The sequence below is a fragment of the Poecilia mexicana genome, unplaced genomic scaffold (assembly GCF_051168715.1).
Source record: "Poecilia mexicana isolate PSO_F unplaced genomic scaffold, ASM5116871v1 scaffold_23, whole genome shotgun sequence".
Classification (NCBI taxonomy): Eukaryota; Metazoa; Chordata; class Actinopteri; order Cyprinodontiformes; family Poeciliidae; genus Poecilia; species Poecilia mexicana.
Genome location: NW_028263392.1, coordinates 9,357,552 through 9,382,509, shown reverse-complemented (window position 1 = coordinate 9,382,509; position 24,958 = coordinate 9,357,552). Strand labels below are relative to the sequence as shown.

Sequence of the window (24,958 nt, the reverse complement as noted above, 5' to 3'; positions counted from 1 at the left end):
TTTCTTTTTTTTTTTATGTAAAGTGAAACTTTCGGTTCAGGCTAAGAAAGCAGTATGTTGCACTCAGGGTACAGAGTGGTCCAAGCTTCAGATACAATCTTTAACAACTTCCCTCCTTAAAAACGAAAAGACTCACAGCAACAGAAACAACACTGACGACTGACTGCTGCCTTTTCTAACCTTTAACAACTCCTGGATTGAACAGCGGCAGAGTGACGACAGATTTACCTTCCCATCTTTTTCGTCCCGACTTGAACAGCAGTCAAATGTTTGCATTTTTGCAGAAAGTAAACTCCCCTTTTATCACCGTCGCACCTTGAACGCGTCCGGCCATCGTCGGCTCGGGTAAAATCCAAACACATTCTGCCACTTTCAACCGACAAGCAACAGGAAGGACGCAAGGCACTAGAAGTTCCTCCGGTTTTAACCGGAGGCTCTAAGATTTAGGGGCAAAGACAGTGGAAATAAAAAGACAAAACAGTTTTTCTTTTCAAGTACATTAAAATGGACACCATTGGTTTATACATTCACATTCATCCAACAATACCAGGGTGGAAAGGGAGCAGGAGGGCGTGTTTAAAGTGTCTGACATACAAGTACTGTATTAAGAAAAAAAAAATAGCTAGCTTTATTTTATTATCTAAATATCAACTATCCTGCCATTCGAACGCGGGAACGAGGTCAGTTTCCACTTTCAGTTCAATAAGTAATCGGAGAAGCTGATCAGCTATCAATAAGGCATTGGATTTTTTTTTTTTTTTTTAAAGAAATGTCGCGAGGCATGGGGCTGTTACCGGATTCAGGGTTTTAAATAACATTCAGTTTCAAAATGGAGAATAATCCTCTGTGCTGTTGTTTCTACGATTTAAAGTCCTTCAGAGGAAATGCCAAAGAAACTGTGGCAGCCTGAAAAACAATGCTAAACTTTTCCCTTGCACAATAAAAAGGAACAAAATCACAATGTATGCAGTTTCCAGTAAGTAGTGTGAAAATCGCTGAATTTTCTACAATGTTGTTGCATTTTAGGTAGTTTAATAAGGGAAAGCGTTACAGCAATCCGATTCATTTGGCTGTATACAAATTAGACTAAAACAGCTTTTACTGAAAGAAATGTCACTCTTTCCTTGCAACTAGGAAGACTAATTTGTTCCCCCATCCCCAGTTATAAATATCAATGCACAATCTTTGTGGTTATTGAGGTTCCTGTCGCAAAATCACTTTCTCTGGTGCTTCGAAGCAACAAACTTCCAACGCCTTCAGAGGCGGAAGCAACGGCCTGATTTTGGCGGACAGTTTTGTTTGAAATCACCAGCCCGTGCCTGGTTTTGCATTTTTGTTTTCAGATTTCGACGGAAAGCCATTGAACTGAGAAGGAAACGACTCGAGCCGCTCTCTGAATGCTTTTTGTGACGCGTCGCCCTAAAAACTAATGTTGTCCAACAACATTTTTTTTTGTTTTTTTGCTAAGAATAAACAAGAATAATCACAGTGTCTCCACATCGTACAGCGATGTGCACGTAACAGGTCCGTTGACAGAACACGTTTTTTTTTTTTTATTATTTGTTTCTTCTTAAATAGAATAACATTAATATAGTAATTTACACTTGCAATTATTTCAACCCAAACGTTGAAACCAGCCTAGTCAGAAATGAGGCATACATCTGTGTGTCTAAGTCGGTTAAACTGCTGCCACGCCTCGTCTGTGTGCGTGTATTTGCTCTTCTGTGAACGTCTTGTGCATTGTGTGTGTGTGTGTGTGTGCGTGCGTGCGCGTGTGTGTATGTGTGTGGCGGCAGCGAGCAAAACAAACCCAACAAAACCAAAATAAACACCAAAATGGAATCATCATAAGCAAACATTCAGAGAAAAAAAATAAAATAAAACTGTACAAGGACTCTGATATTATTCTGATGACAAGGCCACTTGTTTTCTCATTTTGAGCTCTGGTTTTTTTTTTTTTTTGTCCCCCCCCCTTCCCCTTCTAAAAGGTTGCTGCTGTTATTGCTTCACACGGCGACACAGAAAGGTGAGCGGTGGGGGTGAGAGGATGAGGCGGAGTCGTTACAGGGAGGAGGCATCTGGAGTGTAGAGGCAGCTCGTTTGGCCCAAACGGTGAGCAGATGAGGCCTGATCGGAAACACTTAAAAATCCTCTTCGTCAGCCCGCTTTCCTCTTCATCTAACAACTTGTTAAATAATTGATCGGTGGGAGGAAAAAAAAACAACCCAAAACAAAACCAACCCGAGGTACAACTCCTTGATATGCACTGGTTTTGAGATCTTTTCTTTTTTTTGTTGTTGTGCTTTTTAAGATTACACACACTGAACTCATGCTTTTGTGTGCAAACGCCTGTATTTGTAATGATGCTTTGCTGGATTCACTCTGTTTAGACGAGTACAAATCTGAAAAAAATAATAATTTGCTTTCTAAACAAACTTACAGGTGGATCTCAGTAAACTAACAGATCATTGAAAAGTTTCAAACTGCGACACCAGAGGTATGTGGATTCATTACACACAATGATATATCTGTTTTTTTTCTTAATGTTGATAATTCTACACCATAGGTGGAAAAAAACTCATAACTCTGTTTCTCAGAAAAATCAGAATATTATGTTCTTACTGAAAAAGATCGTTGCTGAAGAATCTGGCTGGTAACAGGAGTTCTGAATAAAACATATTAATGTCAGAAGTGTAGTGGAAGGAAAAACTGTGGTTACTTATGATTGTGTAAGTCGTAACAAGGTGAAAACAATACATTTTTTAAAATAAAAGTTATTGCTTTTTTGGTAATTTTGCTCTCAGCCATAATCATAAAAAAAACAACAGGAATAAATCCTTCAGTTATATCACTCTGTGTAATGAATCTATTTGTTATTACTGAATTAAAATACTGAAAGACAAAAACAGAACTTTTCAAAGATATCCCTATTTGTTGTGATGCACCCAACAAAAACACTGCACTTGGTCAGAAACCTTCTTTAAACAAAACATGCATTTCTTTTCCTTTCCGTTTGATCCGTTGGCTGGTTGTCACGGCCCCAAAGCAAGGAGGGCACCTCACCTACACACTGCTAATATTTTGTTTTTCCTGCTACGTTTTTTTTCTTTTCTTTTTTTTTCTCCACTCCAGTGCATCTCCTCTTCCTCTGGCTGCAAAGCAAGCCGCCTTTCACTTGTCCGACTGGGCTGTCCGTCAGTAAAACCGGCCCTGGCGGCCAGCCCCTACGTGGTCCTCATGTTCGGCCCCCCTGGGCTGCTCACCGACTTCTGCAGAGTGGCAGTGAGCAGGTAGGGGCCCTGTCCCGGTAGATGGCCCTGTGGAGGCGGGTAGGGCCCCAGAGGCTGGGAGGCGCTGACTAAGAGAGGCTGCGTTGGTGCTTGCTGCGGGTTCGTCATGCTGTGAGCCGGACCGCACCACTGAGCGGTGTAGGCGGCACTGGGGGCGTAGGGGATAAACTGCGGGGGCTGGAGGTGGGGCGGGGCAGAGGAGGCGGGAGGGTGGCAGAGGGAGCCTTTTCTGGCAGCCAGAGAGGTAGCACTGGTGGGGTTTGCAGGGAGGTGGGCGGAGCCTCCGATGCTGCTGGGACACAGCTGGCTGGGAGCCGAGTACTTCCTCCCCAGACTGGCCGACTGGGTGACCTGCAGGGGGCGACAGCAGCGTGGGTCAAGAAATCTCAACTGTGAATTGAAAAACGCATTCATAGACCAAGAAGGTTTCCTCTCATTTTAACCACAAACTTTAATAAATGTGATCTTAACAACACAAAGCAACACTTGGTGTAAAATCACATTAAAGCTTGCATTTAAAAACACCCCCCCCATTAAATTTTGTGGTTAGAAGTGAGTTTTGCAACACACAGGAACAAATTTATTCTGAGTTTTTCCCCCACAGATTATATGCAGCAAAGCAAACACGCACCAGATAAGTGCAGGATGGAGTTTTTAAACTCGATCCAGACGTATTAATTCAGTTAAGTACAACATCTAATCGAGTTTATATAACTTTATATCTTTATTTTAAGTACTGGCCTGAAGTGAGCGAGGAATTGGTTTGGAAGCAGTAAATAAAAAGAAGTTAATTCATGTTTGATGTGTTTGGGGTATGTTTTTACACCTACCTCATAACTGTGTCCCTGTGCTGGGACCTGCTGCTGCAGCTGCTGCTGCTGCTGTTTGGCACTCCTTTTACCCTGCAATGATTGAATGCAAACTTAAATGAGTATCAATAACAGCTTTAATACTGTGAATGCACAATATTCTTCACTATAGTGGTCTGTTTTGGTTTTTTTTCAAACTACCTAAAACAGCTTAGTATATAAAAAACCCTCATAGTGACAGAGATAAAGATCTAAGAGCTGCATAAAGAACTTGACAAAAAAATGTAATTCCTACAATTGCTGACTGTAAGCAATTACGCAAAAAATAGAAAACAAACATAAAAATAAAAACCTGACAGTTTTCAAGTACTATCGACCCTCCCAACAACTCATTCTGCCCTGGGTGGAGAGCCACATCACTCGTATCAAAAACATGGCCACTGCCGACCTGTGACAGGTTCATGGCGTCCCTGGCCCAGTTGTCCACCAGTTTATGGAGGTCGTCGGTGAAGGTTCCTTTCCTCTGGTGGGGTGCTGACATGTTGGGCGCCAGACATTGGGAGCCGCCCTGGCTTTGACCCAGCCCCTCTGAACCGCTCACTGCGTTGGTGCTGTTCGTCCCTGCAGGGGGAGACAGAGAGAGAAAGAGACTGAGACATTGGACACAAAGATGGGAATGAAGTCGTCAGGATGAGAGTGAATGCAGGATCCGGTTGGATTTTAGAGCAGGACAGCATAATTGACTGTTTAGTTCTGATGGAAATAAGGATGACAAACAGGAACGAATGACACATGTTGCTTTAGATCAGCATTTAAAGGCAGAATTCTTTCACTGAGGTAAAGGATGAATTCAAACGCAGGGCAGTACAAATCTACCATATATTCAATATATGTACCCGCGACAGAGGTTCAACAGCTATCCAAATATTTGTGGGTGTGGTTGTCTTGTTTAGAGCTTGTTTTGAAAATCCACACTAAATTCAAACTTTTGCACCTAATTTGAATTTTGATAAGTTAAATCAAGTTTTGTTGAACGGTCTAGACATTCGAATGCATTCCAAACTTACTATTATTCACAGTAACGACGACTGTATGGAAACTGTCTCTGCAGACTGTAATTCCTTTATTAGCCCATAGGTGGCACCCACGCTCCAGTGGAGCAGAAAATACACTTTTCCCAGACTTGTAGAGCCAATTTTACTCTTTAAAAAAATGCATGCACTGCTATTTGACTTCCTGCAATGTATAACTTTTAATAGAAATGTTGCTTAATTTTACTCTTAGTCATCACGATGAGGGACATACAGAGTTGCCTTCTGTTCACAGACAAAACAAGCTTTAGAGACGGCACCATGCTGACAGAATGAGCAAAAGGGAGATAATATTCTTGCACGGCCTGTTTTAATAAAATAATATATTCAAGGACCTGAGGCAAGAGAACCGTGCTGCCGGTCTGGTAAATAAAACTGTCAATTCACATTGAGCAAAATGGAGGAAAACAAGAATGGTGGAGACGCTGAGTCATGTATGGCTGCAGCAGCAGGGGATTCTGGTCAATGCAGTCTAGATTGCAAGCCATGGCAAGGGAGGGGAGGCGGAGGTTTTCAGGAGAGCCTGCAGATGCATGCGGTGTCAGTCTGAGTCTCTAGCGAAGGATCATTTCAGTTATTAAAACTCAAAGTCAAAACGGATCATCTAAAGTTATTGCAAAAAAATAAAAAATAAAAGAATACAGATGACAACTGAAGTGAACTGAACTGATCCCAAATCTGGCCAATTGGTCAAATTTGATTCTACACAGGGCGAGAGCAAGCAAGAAGGGGGATGGATGGAGGGAGGAAAGACCAAAAAGAGAGAGATAGTTACTACAGAGCTGGTTGCAGGGGCAGACTTTTTTCACCATCTTCCCTGTAGGAGGTTGGGGGTGGCCGGAAGACAACGATCGGAGGATCGGGAGAGAGTCAGAGTTAAAAGCCCCGCCCACATCACCCCACAATCAAGCACAGTGCAGCTGAGTATGATTGTCAGAACTCGACATACAAGGTACACACAGAATCGGGGTGGGTTAGCGTCACCAATAACATCTTAAAGGGCAGAAACGACCTGTGCACCAAACAAGGATGTCAACTGCGTTTTGCGCCGTAAGGAAACGGGAATAACTCCATCTTCTGAAGTCAAACATGGGTCATAGAAGGATAACATTAAATGGGAGACAACAGTGCAAATGGTTATCACGGGAATTTAAATGCTTTCCCACTAAAGTCTGTTCTCTGTAGCTTTAAGATGCTTTTGGGTGACAAATCATCTGGTTCTGATATGATTCTGAGTCCTCTCTACAGCTCACCAGGATTGGGTCAATGTCACTAGGGCCTTGCATAACTATGTACCCCCCTTAACATCATTTTCCCAGATATTTCATATTTCAGTCACAAATCTTAATGTATTTTGCGCAGATTTTACTGTGTGTCAGACCAATATAAAGTAGTATATAGTAGAGGAGAAGTCTACAGTGAAAGAAAAACTACACACAGCTTTCAATTTTTATGGAGTAGCATGCGTTTGTATGTCACACACAGTCCCATTTACTGATACCCCTAAATAAAATAAGAGTGCAGACAACTGGCTTCAAACATGAATGATTTCTTTTATCGATTTATTTTTAGCAGGAGCAGGGAAGCGGTCACATTTTTCTGGACTTTGACTAGGCCGACTTACACTTTAATATAGACTACTCCATTTTATCTCTGATCTGTCTCAAGTCTTTTGCAGCTTCAAATTTGCTCTGGATTTAGGGGGATCAGAGTAAACGGGGCTGAATACAACTGCATGTCACTCTTTCATTTTAATCTGTAAAAAAATTAAAAAATAATAAATAAAATAACAGCGTGTAACATTTTCTTGCTACATCACCACTGTCCATTTATTGTGTTGTCTGTGACATAAAATCCAACTTCAATGCATTAAAGTTTTTGGCTGCCTAATATAGAAATGTGAAGTAGGTGCAATAAAGTACAATTGCTTTGAGTTCCACTGATATTATTGGGAGTTAAGACAAAATAAGAATTACATTTCATTTTATTTAAGCCAAATCCAGTCACTAAGACCCAAGTCTGTCTCTCCACTCCCCGGTGATGCAGTGATGGGGTTAAAGTGGGGGTTTAACGGGAGTGAGGATGATGAGTGAGGAAGGGGAAGCGTTTTGAGCTGCAGAGGGATCAGAAGCATTCAGAAAAATCCTTTCATAAAGAAAAAAAAAAATAGAGAGAGAAAAAACTTGATAACGAGAATATTCTGATTGAAATGACAGATTAAAAATAAAATAAAATAAAATAGAGTACATTTCTCATTAAACACAAAATTAGATGACAAAAACTCAAGTCACCAAGTCAAAACTTCCTGTTTGTTTTCACAGAAATGAAAGCACAGCCTTGTCCAAACGGATTACTGCGCAAGTCTGTGTGCTGTGAACTGCTTAAAGGAGTTAATTAGCAGACTAAATATAAAATATGCGTCACAATCAAGTTACTTTAACAGCACAGATTTCAATTACAGACCAGGACCTCTGAATTAAACGAATAATCCAATCACTGGAAAGTGTAATTATAAAGAAGGAGCAGCGATGAGGTGTTAGACCGACGTGTCTGCGCGCCACGGTGTCCTAGCATGACGTGGAAAATTAAAGCTGCACATGGCACAGAAATCAGATCATGGCTGCTCACGGCCTGATGACTTGACAACCCGAGCGTGACTTTGTTTAGTCCCACAGTCAACAGATGCAACAGCTGCTCTTCTGTTTATTTTCCCCAACAAAGGAGCTGCTCTGCCGTCGACCTCGGAAATACTCAACCGGACCGACTCGCGGCACCTGCAAACACTTTTGTAACCAGATCAACCAGAACAACAAGGACTTTCACTGACTTTGTTGACTGTTTTCTGACGCTTTGCTTTTAGAAGTTTTAAGTAGCAAAGCTGTAGCTGATTAATGTCAGGGTTGCTAAAGGGTTCATCTTTCATTCTCGTATCGCATCTCATTAGTGCGAGCTCAGAATTAATTAGTGCTCCTTCTGATAGGCAGGATCCTTTTTATTTTCATTAGAACAATCACAGTATTTATAAAAGCATTCAAAAATGCACATCAACGCTGTTAAAATAGAAACATGTAGGTTTTGTGTGGCTAGAAATACGGTCTGTTTGTAATTTCGGTGTGCTGAAATTTGGGTGTTACGAAGCTATAGTTAGTATTTAATCACAAGGCGGGCTGATCAGCTGGTGCAGATGTTCATATTGAGCAATGGAGACAGTAGAAGGAGGCACAAACAGCGGAGGAGAGAGAAGTAAGATATTCTGCACTTGTTTGGGGGTTTCTGAATCACATATTTGGAAGGCAACAGATGCTAAACCACATCATTGTCTGCATGAGTAGGAGAAGCTGAGATAAAGACTCTGAAGATGTTCAGCTGCAGGACTGAACAAATCCATCAGTGTAGTTTCTGATCTGAGCACCGAATGCAGATTTATACCAACTGCTGCGCTTCAAGGTGATTCTAAAGTCTAGATTTTATGATTTCCAGGTTTTGGCAAATCCGTTTTTTTTTTATTGGTTAGCAAACATCTTTACACTGTACTTAAAATATGCCTAGAATGCAATGTTAGTGAATGGAAGGTTTGACAGAAAATGGATGCGAATGGATGGATTCGCATCCATCCATTTGCATGGATGGATGCAAATGGATGGATGGACAGAAGGATGGATGACAGAAGATGGTTGTACACATGGGTGGATGGATGGATGAAAGGAAAGGAAATAAATGGATGGATAGACAGAGATATGGAATGATACAGGAGACTAAATTTTGAAATAAATAATTGTCTATTCTAACTCAAGATCTGGAAAATCTCCTTACTTTAGTTGGCTATAAAACCTGAAACATTATAAAATCACACTTTGTTTCCCAAATACGTAACTTGATGGACAGAATCTCACAGCATCAGATAATCACACTTGACAAAGAGAACGATGCTCACGATGCTAAATGTCGTAGCAAGGAGAGGATGAATCACCACAACATGAAGAGGGCTGTATGGATTTATGGCAACTACTACTTTCATCACATTATTCAACAATATCACAAATCAGTTAATCATTCACGATCCTGGAGCACTTCTACATTAAGCCAACTTTCACGTTTTCTCAGGGAAAACAACGCCTAATATGCTTCATTCTGCAGATGGACAAAAATCAAATTCTAAGGCAAAAAGCCGTCATATTCTCCCCAAAATTTAGTAAACCTGCCTCATAATTTTAAAACAACAGACAGAAAAGCTTTGCATCCCTCCAGTTTTCCTCTAATTCCTGCCAGAGTAACTACAACTAGACTTATCCAGCTTCTCTAGGTGAGTCTAGTTCTCGCAGCTGCAAGATTTTTCAAGCGTCTTGCAGCTGCGGCTCTTCAAAAACCACCAGGAAGAAATCGTGACTGTGTCTCGACAGATACGGGAGAAAAGAAAACATTTAAAAATGAAAGGTAAGTAAGGATAAACAAGAGCAAAGAAATAAAGCGTTACACACAAAGAGCCAAGCAGGGCGTACTCAGAAAGCGCGTCCTCCTGCCACCCGGCTTGAAGGCCACACGCTCCGAACCCCAGCTGAACTTTACACAGCCTGAAGAGAGGGATGATGGGAGATGCAGAAAGGGGACAGGGACAGAGGTGAAGGAAAAGCAAGAAGAGAGAAAGGAGAAAATACAACAGAAGACAGATGAGAGTTGAAGAGTATAAAGAAAAGATGTTAGAGTGAGTGAGCCATCACGCCGTTCACACTCAAGAGAAAGACAAAGCAAGACAGACGGACGAGCTTCTTGTTTTTCTTTCTTTTTGTTTTTTTTTGCAACACTCGTTTCCGTCTGCATGCAAAGAGCTGCCAGTGTAAATGACGCGCAGGGGTCTGCCGCAGCCCCCGGTGACATGCTTACCCGGGGTCGGAGCACACAAGCTGGGCACAGACAGCGCCGCCTCGCTGGTGTAGGCTGAGCAGAGGTTGCCGCTGGAGGCGGACTGCTTGAGGGGCTGGAGCACGGTGTCGGCCAGCACTCCGGGGGCCAGCAGAGGCAGCTGGCCGGGGTACACGGCCGGGACGCTCTGGGCGGATAAAGTGCTGCCTGGAGATTGCAGAAAGCATCGACACGACGCACATGCCGAAAAGCGGACGTGGAGAGACATCGAAGAGGACGGACGGAGAGAAACGTCACCCACAAAAAAAAAAAAAAAAAACAGACAAGGAGACAAGAAAAAAAAACAAAGAAAAAACAACAGAGAGAAACAGACAGGAAAAGCAGTCAGAAATGTTCCGGCTCCGAGACTGATGCAGTGAAATGCCCGCATGCACGAGTGACGAAACAGACGGACACACGACAGATGTGTGCACACGAATGCGTGAACATAGAAAAAGTAACAGAGTAAAATGTTTAACAATGTTTACAGCGACGCCATGGCCCAGGCTCAAACATGTGGGGTGGAAATACTTTTTGCATGGTGAGTGGTATTGACCAAACATGAATAAATAAAGTCTGCTGCACCAAGGTGAGCCTACCTGGCTGTAAAGGGCTCTTGCTGCCGTGGGTGGAGCTGCTTCTGGACGATTTTGAAGATTTGCTTTTGGTGGGCCGCCGCCTTCTGCCAGTAAAGGCGATGAGGGGTGGGATCACAGCAGCTGGAGGCACCTGCACCAAATCCCAGGTAGGAGAAGTTGCTATCTAGTATTTATGTGGCTGATTTGAGAATGGTATGGTGTTTTATGTGATAGATCACCTTTCCCAGCCTTGTAAACAAGCGCTCGATTTCCTCCTTCTGGCGAGAGTGGAGGGCCTGAATTTCACGTATGTGCCTGAAGGAAGAAAAGGGAAAACATTTGTACAATGTTTTCCCTTTCTCTATTCTTATACAGAAAGCGATATTGAAGCAAAGGGTTTTGGGAAATGCAGGAAAACCCGAGGTTTTATTTACTTTTCTCTGAGGCCTCGGACTTCCTGCTTGAAGTCTTCATCCTCAAATTCAGAGTCGTTGTCGCTGCTCATGTAGGAGTTGTTGAAGGAGTTGTTGTTTATGCTAGGTAGGGAGGCTTTGTGAGGCGAGTCTGGAGACAGAACCTGTCCGGGATCGCTGGGTCCGTTAGCAGCAGCCCGAGCGGCAGGCGGCGGAGGGCTCTGCTCGGGCTGCTGGGTCTGCTCCTGGGCGCGACTGACCGAGAACCGGCCCACGCGGGTCTCAGGGTTGGTGGTAACCTGAATTCACAGGACCCATTTGACGAAAACGTGTGACCCGACGGCGTAACGGGAAAAGGGCAAAACGGAAGAGAAACGACGCGCACCTGAAAGCGGCCGATGGTGGTGGTGGGTTTTGGGGAGCGGCACGGGGAACCGAGAGGGGAGGCGAGGTGGGATCCCGCCGCAGCCTTCTGGAGGAGCCCGTCCACAACGTCTCCGCCTTTCACTCCTTTCCCTCTCAGACGGGACGGGGAGTCTTTGTGCAACGTGTTCTCCGGGCTGGAGAGGCTGGAGGACGAGGAGGAGGACGAAGTGGAGGAGGAGGTGGTGGAAGAAGACTCTGTGCAGGACGGGCGCTGGACAGCAGGCTCTTCGACAGCCAAGGACACCTGAGTGTGAAAACGAAGAGAGAGGAGAGGAGACGGAAAAGAACCGGAATCAAATTCTGCCTAATTTACGAGCGTTTCATTCCCAGTGATTTTAAAATCCAAAACAGAGGACATCATTTTAGTTTTATGTGTACAATTTTAAGTTTTTCCTAATGTGAAAGTGAGTGCAAATGCCATACAAGATTCCAACACATCTTTACCTGAAATCTTCCTAATTTAATTCCACCTGCAGGAGGAGGAGCAGGGGAGGGGGCTTTTTCTTCTTCCAGTGAGAATGGAACTGTAGCAAAGGTGACACATTTTTGTCAAATAAATCAGGGAAAGAAACTTGTTCACTATGTTTAGTAAATAAATTGTACGTACTTGGTTGTCCCATTGTAGGAACACTGCTGAAAGAGACCTGCAGTAAGTGTTAAAAGAGAAGAAACGGGTTGAGTGGCTCCATCAGCACCAGCCTAAGCGACTAAAATGAGGCTGTAACGGGAGTGTGTCGACCTGTGTGTGTGAGCTCACAGGGACAGTTTCTGGACTCAGTGCTCTCCTCAGCTGGGCGTCCAGGTCTTCCAGAGGCTGCTGTGACTGGAGGAGTGAGTAGACAAAATATTAGGCTGTTGTGCACTAAAAGAGCAGCGGCACTGATGTTTGAGTTTGTACATTAAGGTCTTGTCGGCGTCAACGTGGACGTAATGGAAAAACTGTCATTTTCTGCTCTGCTTAGCTTATTTTAGCATTTTACTTAAATCAGAAAAATATTTTGCTTGGTTTTAAATAATTGATGTTACATTGTTTCAAATCAAATTAGTTTCCAGTTGTAGTGATTGTATTTTTTTTTTTTTTGCAGATGTAGTAGAATAAAAAAAAAAAGTTTAATTATTGAAGCTTTAATTTGACATAAACTAAATTAAATATTCTTAAAAAAGTTTAAATAAAGAGTAGAGGTAATTGCTCAAATAACACTCTGCATCGTTTTTGCAGTCCATTTGCCATCAAGATGTATAATTTGAGCAGCATTAGAATTAATAAAAGAAAAACTTAATTGAATACAAATGAAATTATTATTACTTGAACTTTTCATAGAAGAACCAAGTCTCCTTGTTGGCACAAAAGCACAAATAATCACTGAGTGAAAAAATTAAAAGCCCTCACATTAGCAATTTAGTCACAATTTAAAAAAAAAAAGTAGATTAATTAAAATCAAATCCATGGTGAACCTGGACCACAGAACGATTACCTTAATCAAACAGGACAGGTCTCACCCAGAGGGAGTTGCATAAGAGAAACGGAGGGAGTTTTATAACCAGGCAGGTCACATTTTCATAAAAGGAGCTTCAAATCATGTCTCGCTATTTAGGACGCGGTTCTGGTTGAAAGAATGTCTATTTTTAGACGGCCACAGCCACAACAACAAAGGCTGGGAATGAAGACAGTCTGTGGCCTGAAGTGACTCGTCCTCACCGTGTTCTGCTGGAACCTCAGCAATTATTTTAGGCTTTTGGACCTTTTTATGCCAAGATGGGATATTATTCAAGCACGCGTTCCATTATCGGTGACATTTAGATTGCAATTATCCTATCAAGAACGACACATCACAGGCGATACGTCAATCAAATTATTGAAGCTTAGGAGAAAGATTGACAGTCGTTTTTTTTGTTTGTTTTTTTTTTTGTTTTTTTGTGTTAAAAGTTAAGTGTGGAGATGTTACAGTAACATAAAAAAATGAGACTGAATTAGTTGAGATACAGTTGAAACAAAAACAGAGCTGCATTGCAGTACATATAATAGTGTTAAAATGAGCAAAAAACACCTGTATTAGACAAGGTCCAGGTAAGGGTGTCAGGAGCTCTGAAGGAGGAGAAGTGGCCTAATCCCAGAGAAAGAGATGCAATGAGTAGAAAGTGGCAGGAAGTAAAACAAACAGATATCTGGAGAAAAGATTACAAAAGTAGTGTTCATGCCTAAGAATGTTAAAACTGGGTTCCTGCACATTTCTTTTAAATGAGCTTTCTCAGGCTTAAATAAAAAAAAAGAAAAAAAAAGAACTCTTAATTTTGTTTTGACTAACTTTTTGTATGATTTCCTAATCAGGCTGAAAAGCATTTAAATATTAGAAGTGCTTGCCAACAACAACATCCATGTCATCTTGCTGTGGAATATCAAGTCTGCTGCCCAGATATTGAGCTGTTAGCGTGTTTGACAAAGTCTTCAGTCAGAGGCTTCTTCAGATTCGCTGCAGAACTGACTGCTACCAGAGATCCTTACAACTTGCAGCATCACCTTCCAAATCACTTCCTGAAGATGCTGGGATGATACGAGTTACGGCAACATTTAAGTTCCTGTGAGGATAAATAAAATATTTCTGAGTTGATTTGAATTATTTCTATTGGGAAGATAGTATAGTTTTAATTTAAGATCAGGATTATATATTTTTGACATCAAATGTTCTAAAAAAAAAATCTCTGCTCATTAAGAAATACCCTGTGCTCTCCCTCAAAACAACATTTCTATGCAGATTTAAAGCCTCTCGCTTAAAAATGATCTACTACCGTTTGCATTCTTCTCTGTCTAATCAAACGCCGTAACAGTTTCAGATTATTTAGCTTAGATTTAGAAAGTCAGATTTTTGAATATATAAAGTTTTTTTTCCCCTAAATTTCGAAATACTAAAAGACATTCTGTAATAAGACTGTGCAGGAACCCCGTTAAAAGGAACTTACATGCCAGGTGAGTTGTAAGAGTAGCAAGAAACAATTAGAACTGAATATATATATTACTTTTAGCAGTAAATAACCATGCCCATGCTTCCTACCCATACATCCAATACCCATACACAAATTAAGCAATTAGACTCTGGAGTTATTAGATATGATATCCTGTGGAACTCACCGGTACCCTGGATAGGGGGGTTTTGGATGGAGTAGTCTGACCCATAGAAGAGGCAGGGATGACTAGGGAGATATGAATCAGAAATTCAGTTAAAGAATTGATTTTTTTTTTTTTTTTTAAGAGTCGCACAACTGCAGAAACATAATCCTCTACATACTGGACGATGCAGGGGTGGCTACAGGTGTCCCTGGGCCTTGCACGGGAGCCGCTGACCCCAGAGGGCCCAGTGCCAGGCTGGAGGGGGGCAGCGGTGGGTTGACCGACTGGGTGGAGCCAGGAGCCGTTACAGACGCGGTGGAGGTGGGGCCGGCGCTGATGGGGGACGAGGTGCCAGCCACGGAGGCTCCAGAGGCGGGGTCAGCAGGTAGGACGTCTCCCTGTGTGGACGGCACCACTCCGCCGAGGTCCATGAAGAGCGAGCGCAGCTTCTTGTCCAGAGCTTGGATGTCGTCCGGTTTGCCTACGGACTCGGAGGAAGCCTCAGTCCTGAGAGACGACAAAGAGGGGTTACATCGGAAGATGATATAATAATCAGTAATTAATTTAAAAGACACTTAATGCCAGGATTTTTGGTCTAGTTTCTAACTTTTCATCAAAAAATAGGAGCTTGTTTTAAGTCAATAATTCCTTAATAATGAAGAAAAAGTATTTGTTGCAAGTGAAATAATCTACCAGTGGAACAACACATTTTCAGTTGTACGTTTCATCAATATTAAAGAATTACTGACTTAAAACAAGCCCCTATATTGTGCTGAAAAGTTACTTGTAAGTTAGCTTTGTCTTATTCCAGGTGTACCAAGACATTTGCATTAGAAATTAGACCAAAATTACTTGGTAAGAGTTTGTGACTTTGCAGTGCGTTGACTGGTTTATGCTGGTCTGGCACAGAGCAGATAAAAGTGGCTGATTATTGTCTCTAGTGTGCTAGGAGTCATTCCTGAGCACTTAAATAATTAAATGGTAAAAACCCTGCTTTGTAAAGTACAAAAATCTTAAACTTTATAGGAGAACATGATAATAAAAGCTGTAGGTTTAAAGCTGAAACGCACCTCCATTACAAAAACGTGGCATTTTAACAGAGGCTTTTTTTCGCGTCTCACCTCGTGTCACATTCTCCACAGTGTGCGTGTGTCTGCCCCGGCAGGGCTGCAGTCTGTGGCTGCGAGTGGACCAGAGTGGGCTGGACCGGAGGAACGGTCGTGGTCACCGGCTGGAGACCCACAGAGGCGGACAAGCCAGCTGCGGGAACTGGAAGGGCGGAGGAGGGCGGAGACATCTGTGGACCTGGGATGGCCGTAGTGGGGACAGCGGAGGCTGAGGTGGGGGAGACTGACGGATGATCCGACGAGAGTTCGAGAGCAGAGGAAGGAGGCGAGGATACGAACGGGACAGTCTGGCCTAGAAGAGAGGAAGTGAGCACCGTCGGCGGGACGCTGGAGATGCTGGTGATGCTGGCCGTTGGTACGGAGGTAGGCAGCGAGGCGGCAGAAACCGTTTGGGGCTGGATGTAAGCCGGGGGCTGGGTTTGCGTCTGACTTTGTGCTTGTGGTCGAGACGCAGCCTGCATCACGGGCTGAGACTGGAGGATGATCTGATTTACCAAGGTGGGAGGAGGAGGAGACGAAGAAAAGGGAGGACTGAAGGAGACGGGGGGCGCGGAGGTGGAGGGTGAGGAGAAGGAGAGGGGAGGAGGAGACGCTTCACTGAGCTGCTCTTTGACTTGATTTAGACTTGAATCCACGGAGGGAGTGACTACGCTGCTGTGCGGGGAGGCCGCCACCGCTGCAGGCTGCAGGGGAGGATGTGTGGAGTGGACGGAGGCCGGGGCGGTGTTGGGACCTGCGTCGTACTGGTTTTTACTCTGCCTGAGCTCAGAGAAGGCTTGGTGTAACGTGACTGCTCCCGCAGACTGGGAAAATACCAACATTTGGCCAGGAGAATGAGACTGGGCTAAACGGACACAAAACAAGAGAAGGAACCCAATTTAAGAAAAAGAGAAAAAAAAAAGAGAGAGAAGCTCATCCAGGAAGAAGATAAATCGGGTCTACTTACCAGTTTCAGACGGAGTTGGCGGGGCAGGTGTTGGTGAGGGGGGCAGGGTTTGGTCCTTCAGTCTGCCTTCTGGTACAGGACTAACGATGAATCTCCGTCCTGCTGAGTGGACCACCTGTGACGTCGCACTGGGAGGGATGTCTAAAATACAGAAAAACAAATGTTTTCCCATTTATGACGGAACAAAAAAAACAAAAAAAAACCCTAAACTTGAAATGTTAGATTTTGGTGGATTTTCTCTTCAAAACAACAGTTTTATTTATTAAGTTGTTCCTACCCGGCATGGGGCTGCTTATCGCAGGAATCAGCTCTTCCTTGTCACCCATCATCTGGAAATAAATGAGCGAACGTGTTAGTAACTCGGAACCTTTTAAAAAATCATCGCTTCAGAAAACCGGCTGGTTTTTGAGAGTGCGAAGAGACAAAGTCTGAAAATGTTTCAGCAAAAATTTCCAACGCTGCAAAAACATTATTATCGTTCCACAATGAACACAAGACCAAAAGCTTTTCCTCTGAAAACGAATTGAGACCCAGACTTATGTCCTCACCTGACTTCCTGCGTCTCCCTTCTGATCAGCGTTCTCGATGACCTCTCTGACCTGCTCGATGAACGACTCTCGCTCACTCTCCAGGATGAACTCACTCTCAACCTGGAACAACCAAACAATCAGACACACTTAGATTCTTTTTATGGCTTAAAGTCCTTTCTTCCCACCTCTACTCAAGAACCTGATCAAGCATAGGAGAGGCTGAGCAAGATCTCTGAATATGGACAAAAGCAGTCGGGTGATCAGCACCGTACCATGATCTGGGCGATCTCCTCAGGGTTGTCTCCGTCTAGATCGAACCTAAATGTCACCATCTTCCTGTTGTGGGTCTCCAGCTGACACTCTGCCACTCTGTCTCCTCGGTTGGAGATCTGCATTCATCGACGCCAAACAAAACAAAGAAATAAACACGAGAACGTGAAAAAGTGATCTCCATTTTGACCAACGATTCATGACACGCATTTGAATTCACAATTCTGTAACACGTCGTGTCGCACAAAGCAAGATGTTAAGACGATAGAACGATTGGGAAAAGAGTCGTTACACTGAGGACGTGAAGTTTCGCCTTGGACGTCTTCTCGTGACGCGACCGGCTTCGCACAGAACGCCTCTGATGCCGTTTGGCGGAGCGACCCTCATGACGGCCGCCGCCTCCTCCTTCGTTTCCGTCGCTCAGGCCCGACGTCTCCGAGTGGCCGCTGAGGGAAAGGCAGGCGTTAAAAACGAAACGCGTGAGAAAAGGCTTTTATTATACGTTATCCGATATCCACTTGCATACATTACCTTTCTATAGATGAGAGAACTTGGGGTGGCTGCAGTTGGCCCTGCGACAGCTCTGAAGATTGCGAAGCCGACTGTAACACACATAACCCGACATGTTTACGTTGTCGTGAACAAGCATAAGGCGTCACCACACACACACACACACACACACCAGGAAAACTGTGGGGATGAAAATATGCATTAAAGCTGGGAAAAACACTAAGAAAGACTAGAAAGCAACATGAAAATTACCTCAACAGCAAATGTTAAGATGCTTACCCAGAATCTATCAAACTACAGTCTCTTTTAATAAAACTTAAAAACGTGTGAGCCTGGATAATGGTTAAATCGCCCTTAATTTAAGACTTTGTCCTGTAAATACAAATCCCTTAGCTGTGATTTGTTTTGCATATCAACACTCTGCAGAGCTCTCTTGACTCTAATTGCCATTGTAACAGATTTTAATTTTATTCTGGCACCAACAAAAGGAAACAAAGAAATGCTCAACATAACACATTTTATATAAACCAGCTTTAGACTCTCAATAGAGTGAAATACTGAATCTTGGTATTGTCATAATATATATTTTTTTTCATTCTTTACTTTTGCGTGCAAAACAATCTTTTCTTTGTTTAAGCAACTTTTCAGATGCGCACACTCTACTTATGGCTGGGGTAAAATAATTCAATGCAAATCCAGATAATGAAAGAGGGATTTTGTTGTGAATGCTTCTTTTCAGTTTAATGTTTTTTTTTTTTTTTAAATAGAATTGGGCACATATAAATCAATTTGTTGTGGATTGCTTAATTGACATTTCATTTTTTGGTCTGTATTCAATATTTCTTCCATACTTTGCAGTCTGGTCTAAATATATTGGAGTTTCTATAATCCATACAGGGTCAAATACATAATTTGGTTATTGCATCTCAACCATAGGCTGTCATCAATAAGCTTCTGGCTGAATATCTAACCAATCTTTTAGCCAGAGTTGGTGGAGGTCATTTAAAAACTGGTTGGCTTCCTGGTGGAGGCTTGGCGTTGAGACTCAGAGAATTAATTTTCAATAGGGTTGGGGTCAGGGATTTGGAAACGCCATTCCGAAAGCTTAAGAATAGAGTGCTTTATCCATTACATAACCAGACTGGATGCGTGTTTGAGCTCACTGTCCTGCTGGAGCGCCCAACTTTCTGACTCAAAGCTTTCAGATGAAATCTCTAGTTGGGATTCCTCATGAAGTTAAAGTTCTAAATCTGGAACGAAACGGTAATGCAGAAACACTAGTGACGCTGAAGCTTTACGTCGCCATGGACTGAGAGGGAAAGTTTCCCACCTGGACAAAATAAATGCCTTCTGGAGGAGTCACTGCAGTGATTTCAGACTCTAACGTCACCGATTCAACAGTTAAGCATGTCGGCGGCAGCATCAATCTTCACTTTCCCAGTAGGACACTCATCTCCATCACACATCAGAACTGGCTAACGTCGAGCTCCTGGTATGGCTGTCCCAAAGGTCCGAACTCTACACTATTTAATGAAAGGATATACATTTCATTAATCCCAGAGATGTGCAGATTATACTTATTAACTGGGTCTATTCCAGGAAACCAACCAGTTTGAGTGAACTGGTGGTTCAAAATACACCCAGAATTATTCCAGGAGCTTGTTTAGACCAACAAACAAACAAATGGAGGAGGTGCTGCTTGTTATGGGGCATTTAATTAAGTGTTGCGGGATGAGTTAAAATCCACAGTAAAGTCAAACATGTGGACCCAATTCTAATCATGCAAATCATTGCACCTGATTGTATCATCAATAGACTTTGGAAGAACAGAGTTTATATCATTTAAGGCCTAAATCAAACTGAACTTAATGCTCATGATGGGCAGATGTAGATGTCTGGCGAGTGACTAATTTACAAGTTCGTGCTTCGAACTGGGGAAGATGAGGATAAATATCAAAAGATTGACTTTAGGACTTTTGGACGATGCAGCATTTATTTTTACCCGAACCTGTAACGGCGCCATAACCTCCAGTTGGTGGCTTTGAACAGAACCAGTACCTTAGGAGGGGCTTCCATGGGAGAGTCAGGAGGGACGGTGACTACGCTGATGACTGGCACCACGGTGGCCAAAGGCTGAGGCACAGGTGTGGGCACAGGAGGAAGAGGAGAGGGAACAAGTGTAGGCACCACCCCAGCAGGGATTGGCAGAGAAGAGGGGAGGGAGGGCACGACTGGTGTCGGTAGAGCCGACGGAGAAGGAAGGGTCACCATGGGAACAGTAGAAGTTGGCGGAGGTAAACTGGGCTGAGAGGGTGGTACCGAGATAAGGGGAAAACAGAAACAAGAAGCAGGAGGGGAAAAAAAAAAATCAAGAAAAAGATAGGAGCAACGTCAAAGGAATGAGGAGGAAGTAGATAAACCCAAATGATGATTAAAAGTGAGAATGTGGCGAAAATCGACATTCGTGGCTTTTGTACCACCTTTCTTTTCTTCAAATGTGAAAATTATGAGCAAACATGTCTGACTGTATATGGCAAAGTGTAGGCAAAAAACCTGGAAGGTTTTTTCTTTTAGAGACTTGGGAGAGTTGAGAGTGAACAGCAAATTCTGTACAAGGCAAACACATATAGCACAGCTGTAAGTCATGCATGCATCTGTGGCTCTTCATTCAGTGACTAAAACAAAATCATGATAGTGATGGCTAAAACATAATGCGTTGAATCAATCCACGACACACAGGACTCAGACCTTGTGAATTTCATCACATACAAGCTTAACGCCTGTAAGTCGTAAAAAAAAAAAAAAAAAGGTTAAACATAAGAGCTGAAGTGCTTAGACTTTAGGCAACCTGCAAGTCAAAAGACATTTTATATAACAAAAGGGCTTCTCAGTCTAAAAGGTAACTCCAAAACACCAGTGGTTAAGGAGGTGGAGGTGTTTAAGTCTAAGAAAATTATTTTTCATACTTTGAGAACAGCCCAAAGTCTAAAAAGTGCAAATGAACCATAAAAAAACCCAAATCTATTTTGATTTTGTGAAATGTCTGTAATTTAGAATTACATTTTTTTAAAAAGTGATCCAGCTTGCATTTAAAGTTTCTCCTTTGCTTGGTGATTAAACATTAACCCTTCTGATATTTAGCAGTCTTTGATTCTGGAATTAGTATCCATCTTCATTTCCATAAAATATCCTCCTCTGTGTATGATTCATGCTTTTAATCACAGGAGTTAGTCGGAGAGCCAAAGGAAAAATGCTAACAAAAGATGACAGAGTTACTTCAGACAATTAGAGAGGCTGAATTTGCCTGTAATCTGTGGGACATCAAACACAGCAACAAATAACACTGATGTGTTGTTAGCTTCAAGGGTGCAACACACACACGAACACACACACACACACACACACACACACACACACGCACACACACACACACACGTAGATGGACATTGGTTTACAATATGTATTAGGTCAGTACCTGAACCAGAGCTTGCTGAGCAGCCTGGTATAACAGATAAAGATGCTCTATACTGGGAGAGGGGCTTAGGTCACAAAACTACACGCACCACAGAAAGACGAGACAATCCCAGAGGTGAAAGACAAGCAGCATGCAAGAGGATCAAAAGACAAGAAAATGAATCAAACTAAGAGTTTAAACTGAATCATGCACAAACTCATCACAGTAGTCATTTCAAAGCTGCCATCTTGTACAGTTCATTTGCTTATTCATGTGAACGCAACTTATAGCTTCCAGTATTATCAACAACCCTGGTAAAGATGAGCAGAACGCAATTCAAAATGCTTCCATGGAGATCTGGTCACTCTTTGCTACCATCCTCGTCACAGTACATGTTGGCAAGGACTGCTGGGATTTGCTGCTCTTACTGTAGATGTTGGTAGATTTAGGCGAGTAGCTGTTCTTGTAAGCGACACGCAGAGAAAAATAGTTTTAGCTTTGCCCTGAAAGATGACCGAGACGACTTAAAGGTAGATGTTTTCAGTTTAAGTGAGGTGTTTACAAGTGAAGTCAGAGATGCAAAAGGCTATTTAAAAAAAAAAAAAAAAAAATGCATCTCATGATATATTGAGAAATGTTTGCGGTTTATTCAGGCGGCAACAAAGTGAAAGGAAGACATTCATCAGCTAACAGTGGACTAATTTTTTTTTTTTAACTATTTATCAATATCAAAATAAATACAACTACATTTTGTTATAAACATTTCAAGCTCATCCCTAAGTAGCTTGAAATGACAAGTGCTCATTATAGTTATTCTAATGCTTATAATTATGAATCTGCTTATTAAAACCTGAGGGAAAAGTTGTTGATGACTAATTTAAACTGAAAAGTTTCTGCAAACTCCAAAAGTGATTCAGTTATCCTTATTATATAGAACATGACAGTGACTTTCTTATAAAAACATATTTTTTTAATGTGGAAAGTATTCTCCACTGAATAAATGATTTTGGTTAGTGTCTGAATATTTCACAGCAATAAAAAGCAATTTCTAAACATCTTTACCAGGAGTGATGATAGTATCTACAGCACATATACAGTGGTTACAACCTAAATTAGTACATAGACCCCTTCCTAAGTCTCTAAAGTGATTATGAACACGTGTGTTTGCAAAAATAGCAACATATGGACTTGCATAAACATCAGCAAATCAAGGCTTTAGGACAGGGATTCTACAGGCAGCTTTTAGACGGGTCCTTGGTCCAAAACACACCCGAACCAAACGGCTGAACGCCTGCCTGAACAAGTCAAGTTCAACATCGTCCTGCTCCTGACCTAGTTATTTGATTCAGGTGTGCTGAGGCAGAGACGCATCTGAAAGATGTGGAGCTTGGAGCTCATCTACTGTATTACATGTTGGTTCACAAGAATTTAATTGCAAAGTGCCGGCAAAATACACTTCCACGATAAGAATCAATAAATGTTGAAGGCAGGTTGCACTGAAATAGTTACCTGTGCAGACGTCTGTTGCAGTGCTGTGTGGGTTGGACTCTGAAGGGAAACAGAACTCTGACCGGATAACACAGCCTGGGAAAAAACAAATTAATTAAATATAGATACAGTGTATCTATATACATCAAAATGTAAGAGGTCAAAACAAAAGGTTAAAAAAAACCCCCTAAGCTCTGAATTTGAGCCTATTTTAAGAAGAATGCAATGTTTCTCTTTATTTCATGAATAACAAAATGAGTGGTTTGCAATGTCATGTATATTTGTTTAAATAGACTGCTATAAAGAGGCAACCTCTCAGTTACTCTTTCAAAGAACCAAAAGATGCTTTTTTTCTGTATGTGGTTCATAATAATAGCTGTTGGATTTAAATCCTCTTCATTTTCCTACCTGTTGGGAAGTCCCTGTGGGATCAGGCTGTGTGGCGGCAGGAACCAGAGGGGTTCCTGAACTTGGTTTAGGGGTGGGAGTCTGAACCTGCTGCTTAGGAACAGATTTATAGAAAAAGAGCAAAGAACAGACAAAGAGGAAGAGATCCAATGTGGCATATGGGGAAAAAAAGATGGAGGATGTAGATGGGGAAATCAAGAGATTGAGGACAAGAAAAAAGAAAAAAGGAATCAATCAGTACATGTTGGTAGATTTGAACCCAAACCAAGCATGAGTGCAAACACAAGACACTCCTTCTCCCTTACTTTCAAACTACACTCTCCTCTTGTGTATGCACACATGCACAGAGACACCAAATGTACAATAAACCATCCAGAGGCGGGTATAAGCACACCGACATTGGCTGGATGGAAATATAGAACGGTACAGGCACATTACTGGGGTTAGGCAGGGTGTAAGTAGGACACTGCACATGCAGGTAAGACCCTAAGTGATTGGCAGTGATAATAACTATTACATAATGTCGTGACAGTGAATTCTAGCATAGTGGTTGGAATATAAAAAACAGAATGTTGAACTAAAGAGTCAAAGCCGTATTTTCTGTCCGACCTTCTTTGTCCCACTTTTACCGATTAAGGGGTGAAAAAAAAAAAGAAAGAAAAAATCTCATTTGAGCTCACTCCTTCAATTTTGAGCCTCAACCTTTGTGGGTCTCTAATAATTATGCATAAACAGAAGATACAGTTGCAGTTGGTGGTTTACATAGACACATCATGGGCAGTAATATCCTAGTAATGTTATGCTTGTATGTTATTTGTTCTTCTTTCAGAGTGCAATGATGATGCAGCAAAGAATTTCAATGACTTAACCAAAAAAATAAAAATAAAAAAAAAACTCAATGTACAATACAATATATATATATATATATATATTTTTTTTAGGTAATCCATTTTAAACCCAGCTTTCATGTGCATTTGAGATAATTGAAAATCCAAACTAAATATAAATGTCAACCAAATAGATTTTTTTTTTTAAATTTGTAATTCTGATCATTTCACTCTTGGAAAAAAAAAATAACAGTTTGAATCTTTAAAAGCCTAAAATTAAAGCAGCATTTATGTCCATGATGAGCGTATGTAAAATTATTACCAAAACTGCACTTTCACCAAGTTTCTCACATAATCTAAAGGATCGCAGGGCAGCATCTCACACAACCTTTGGATGACTGAACCCTCAGAAGGCTGTGGGCAACTCCGTACCTGTCATAAAGCTCACCTTGATGAAGTCTGCTGAAAGCTTTTGGCAGGTATAGCATGTTGCACCACACACACACACACACACCCCTACCTACCCTTCTTTTAACAACACAGGCGGCAAAACATAGAGGAAGTTCACGTCACAAATTTAATTGATAAATTTATATATATATTTTTAATTAGGATGAATGACAGGGAAACCAATTATGAGTGAATGACTGGAAAATGCAGAAATTAAAAGTGGCTGAAAGCAAATGCGAAAAGATATTGCTGGCAATGTAAACACCAGCATTCTAAGGGTTTGACACGTTTTAATTAATCGCTGAAGTCTACAATAACATAACATAAAAAAAAGAA

General features: G+C 42.0%; 1 protein-coding gene across 5 annotated transcripts in view; it reads right to left on the bottom strand.

Moving 5' to 3' along the window:
* Positions 1-24,958, bottom strand: part of wnk1b (WNK lysine deficient protein kinase 1b) — an 84,613-nt gene continuing 59,655 nt past the window's right edge. For 2 of the 5 annotated variants that reach the window (XM_088002988.1, XM_088002989.1), the window contains 23 exons: positions 23,346-23,438; positions 22,959-23,033; positions 18,017-18,087; positions 17,778-17,931; positions 17,488-17,604; positions 17,234-17,335; positions 16,963-17,014; positions 16,686-16,826; positions 15,734-16,583; positions 14,791-15,119; positions 14,634-14,695; positions 13,555-13,611; positions 12,246-12,329; positions 12,114-12,150; positions 11,951-12,030; positions 11,466-11,750; positions 11,102-11,379; positions 10,907-10,982; positions 10,689-10,818; positions 10,072-10,257; positions 4,548-4,720; positions 4,121-4,192; positions 1-3,641 (listed from right to left, as the gene is read on the bottom strand). In XM_088002988.1, the coding sequence (XP_087859114.1) occupies positions 3,225-3,641; positions 4,121-4,192; positions 4,548-4,720; positions 10,072-10,257; positions 10,689-10,818; positions 10,907-10,982; positions 11,102-11,379; positions 11,466-11,750; positions 11,951-12,030; positions 12,114-12,150; positions 12,246-12,329; positions 13,555-13,611; positions 14,634-14,695; positions 14,791-15,119; positions 15,734-16,583; positions 16,686-16,826; positions 16,963-17,014; positions 17,234-17,335; positions 17,488-17,604; positions 17,778-17,931; positions 18,017-18,087; positions 22,959-23,033; positions 23,346-23,438 (3,921 nt within the window). In that variant the 3' untranslated portion in view covers positions 1-3,224. Of the gene's footprint in view, positions 3,642-4,120; positions 4,193-4,547; positions 4,721-5,965; positions 6,008-9,668; positions 9,762-10,071; positions 10,258-10,688; positions 10,819-10,906; positions 10,983-11,101; positions 11,380-11,465; positions 11,751-11,950; positions 12,031-12,113; positions 12,151-12,245; positions 12,330-13,554; positions 13,612-14,633; positions 14,696-14,790; positions 15,120-15,733; positions 16,584-16,685; positions 16,827-16,962; positions 17,015-17,233; positions 17,336-17,487; positions 17,605-17,777; positions 17,932-18,016; positions 18,088-20,053; positions 20,300-21,470; positions 21,549-22,958; positions 23,034-23,345; positions 23,439-24,958 lie in introns of all 5 variants that reach the window. The other 3 variants (XM_088002993.1, XM_088002991.1, XM_088002992.1) reach the window with 3 other exon arrangements.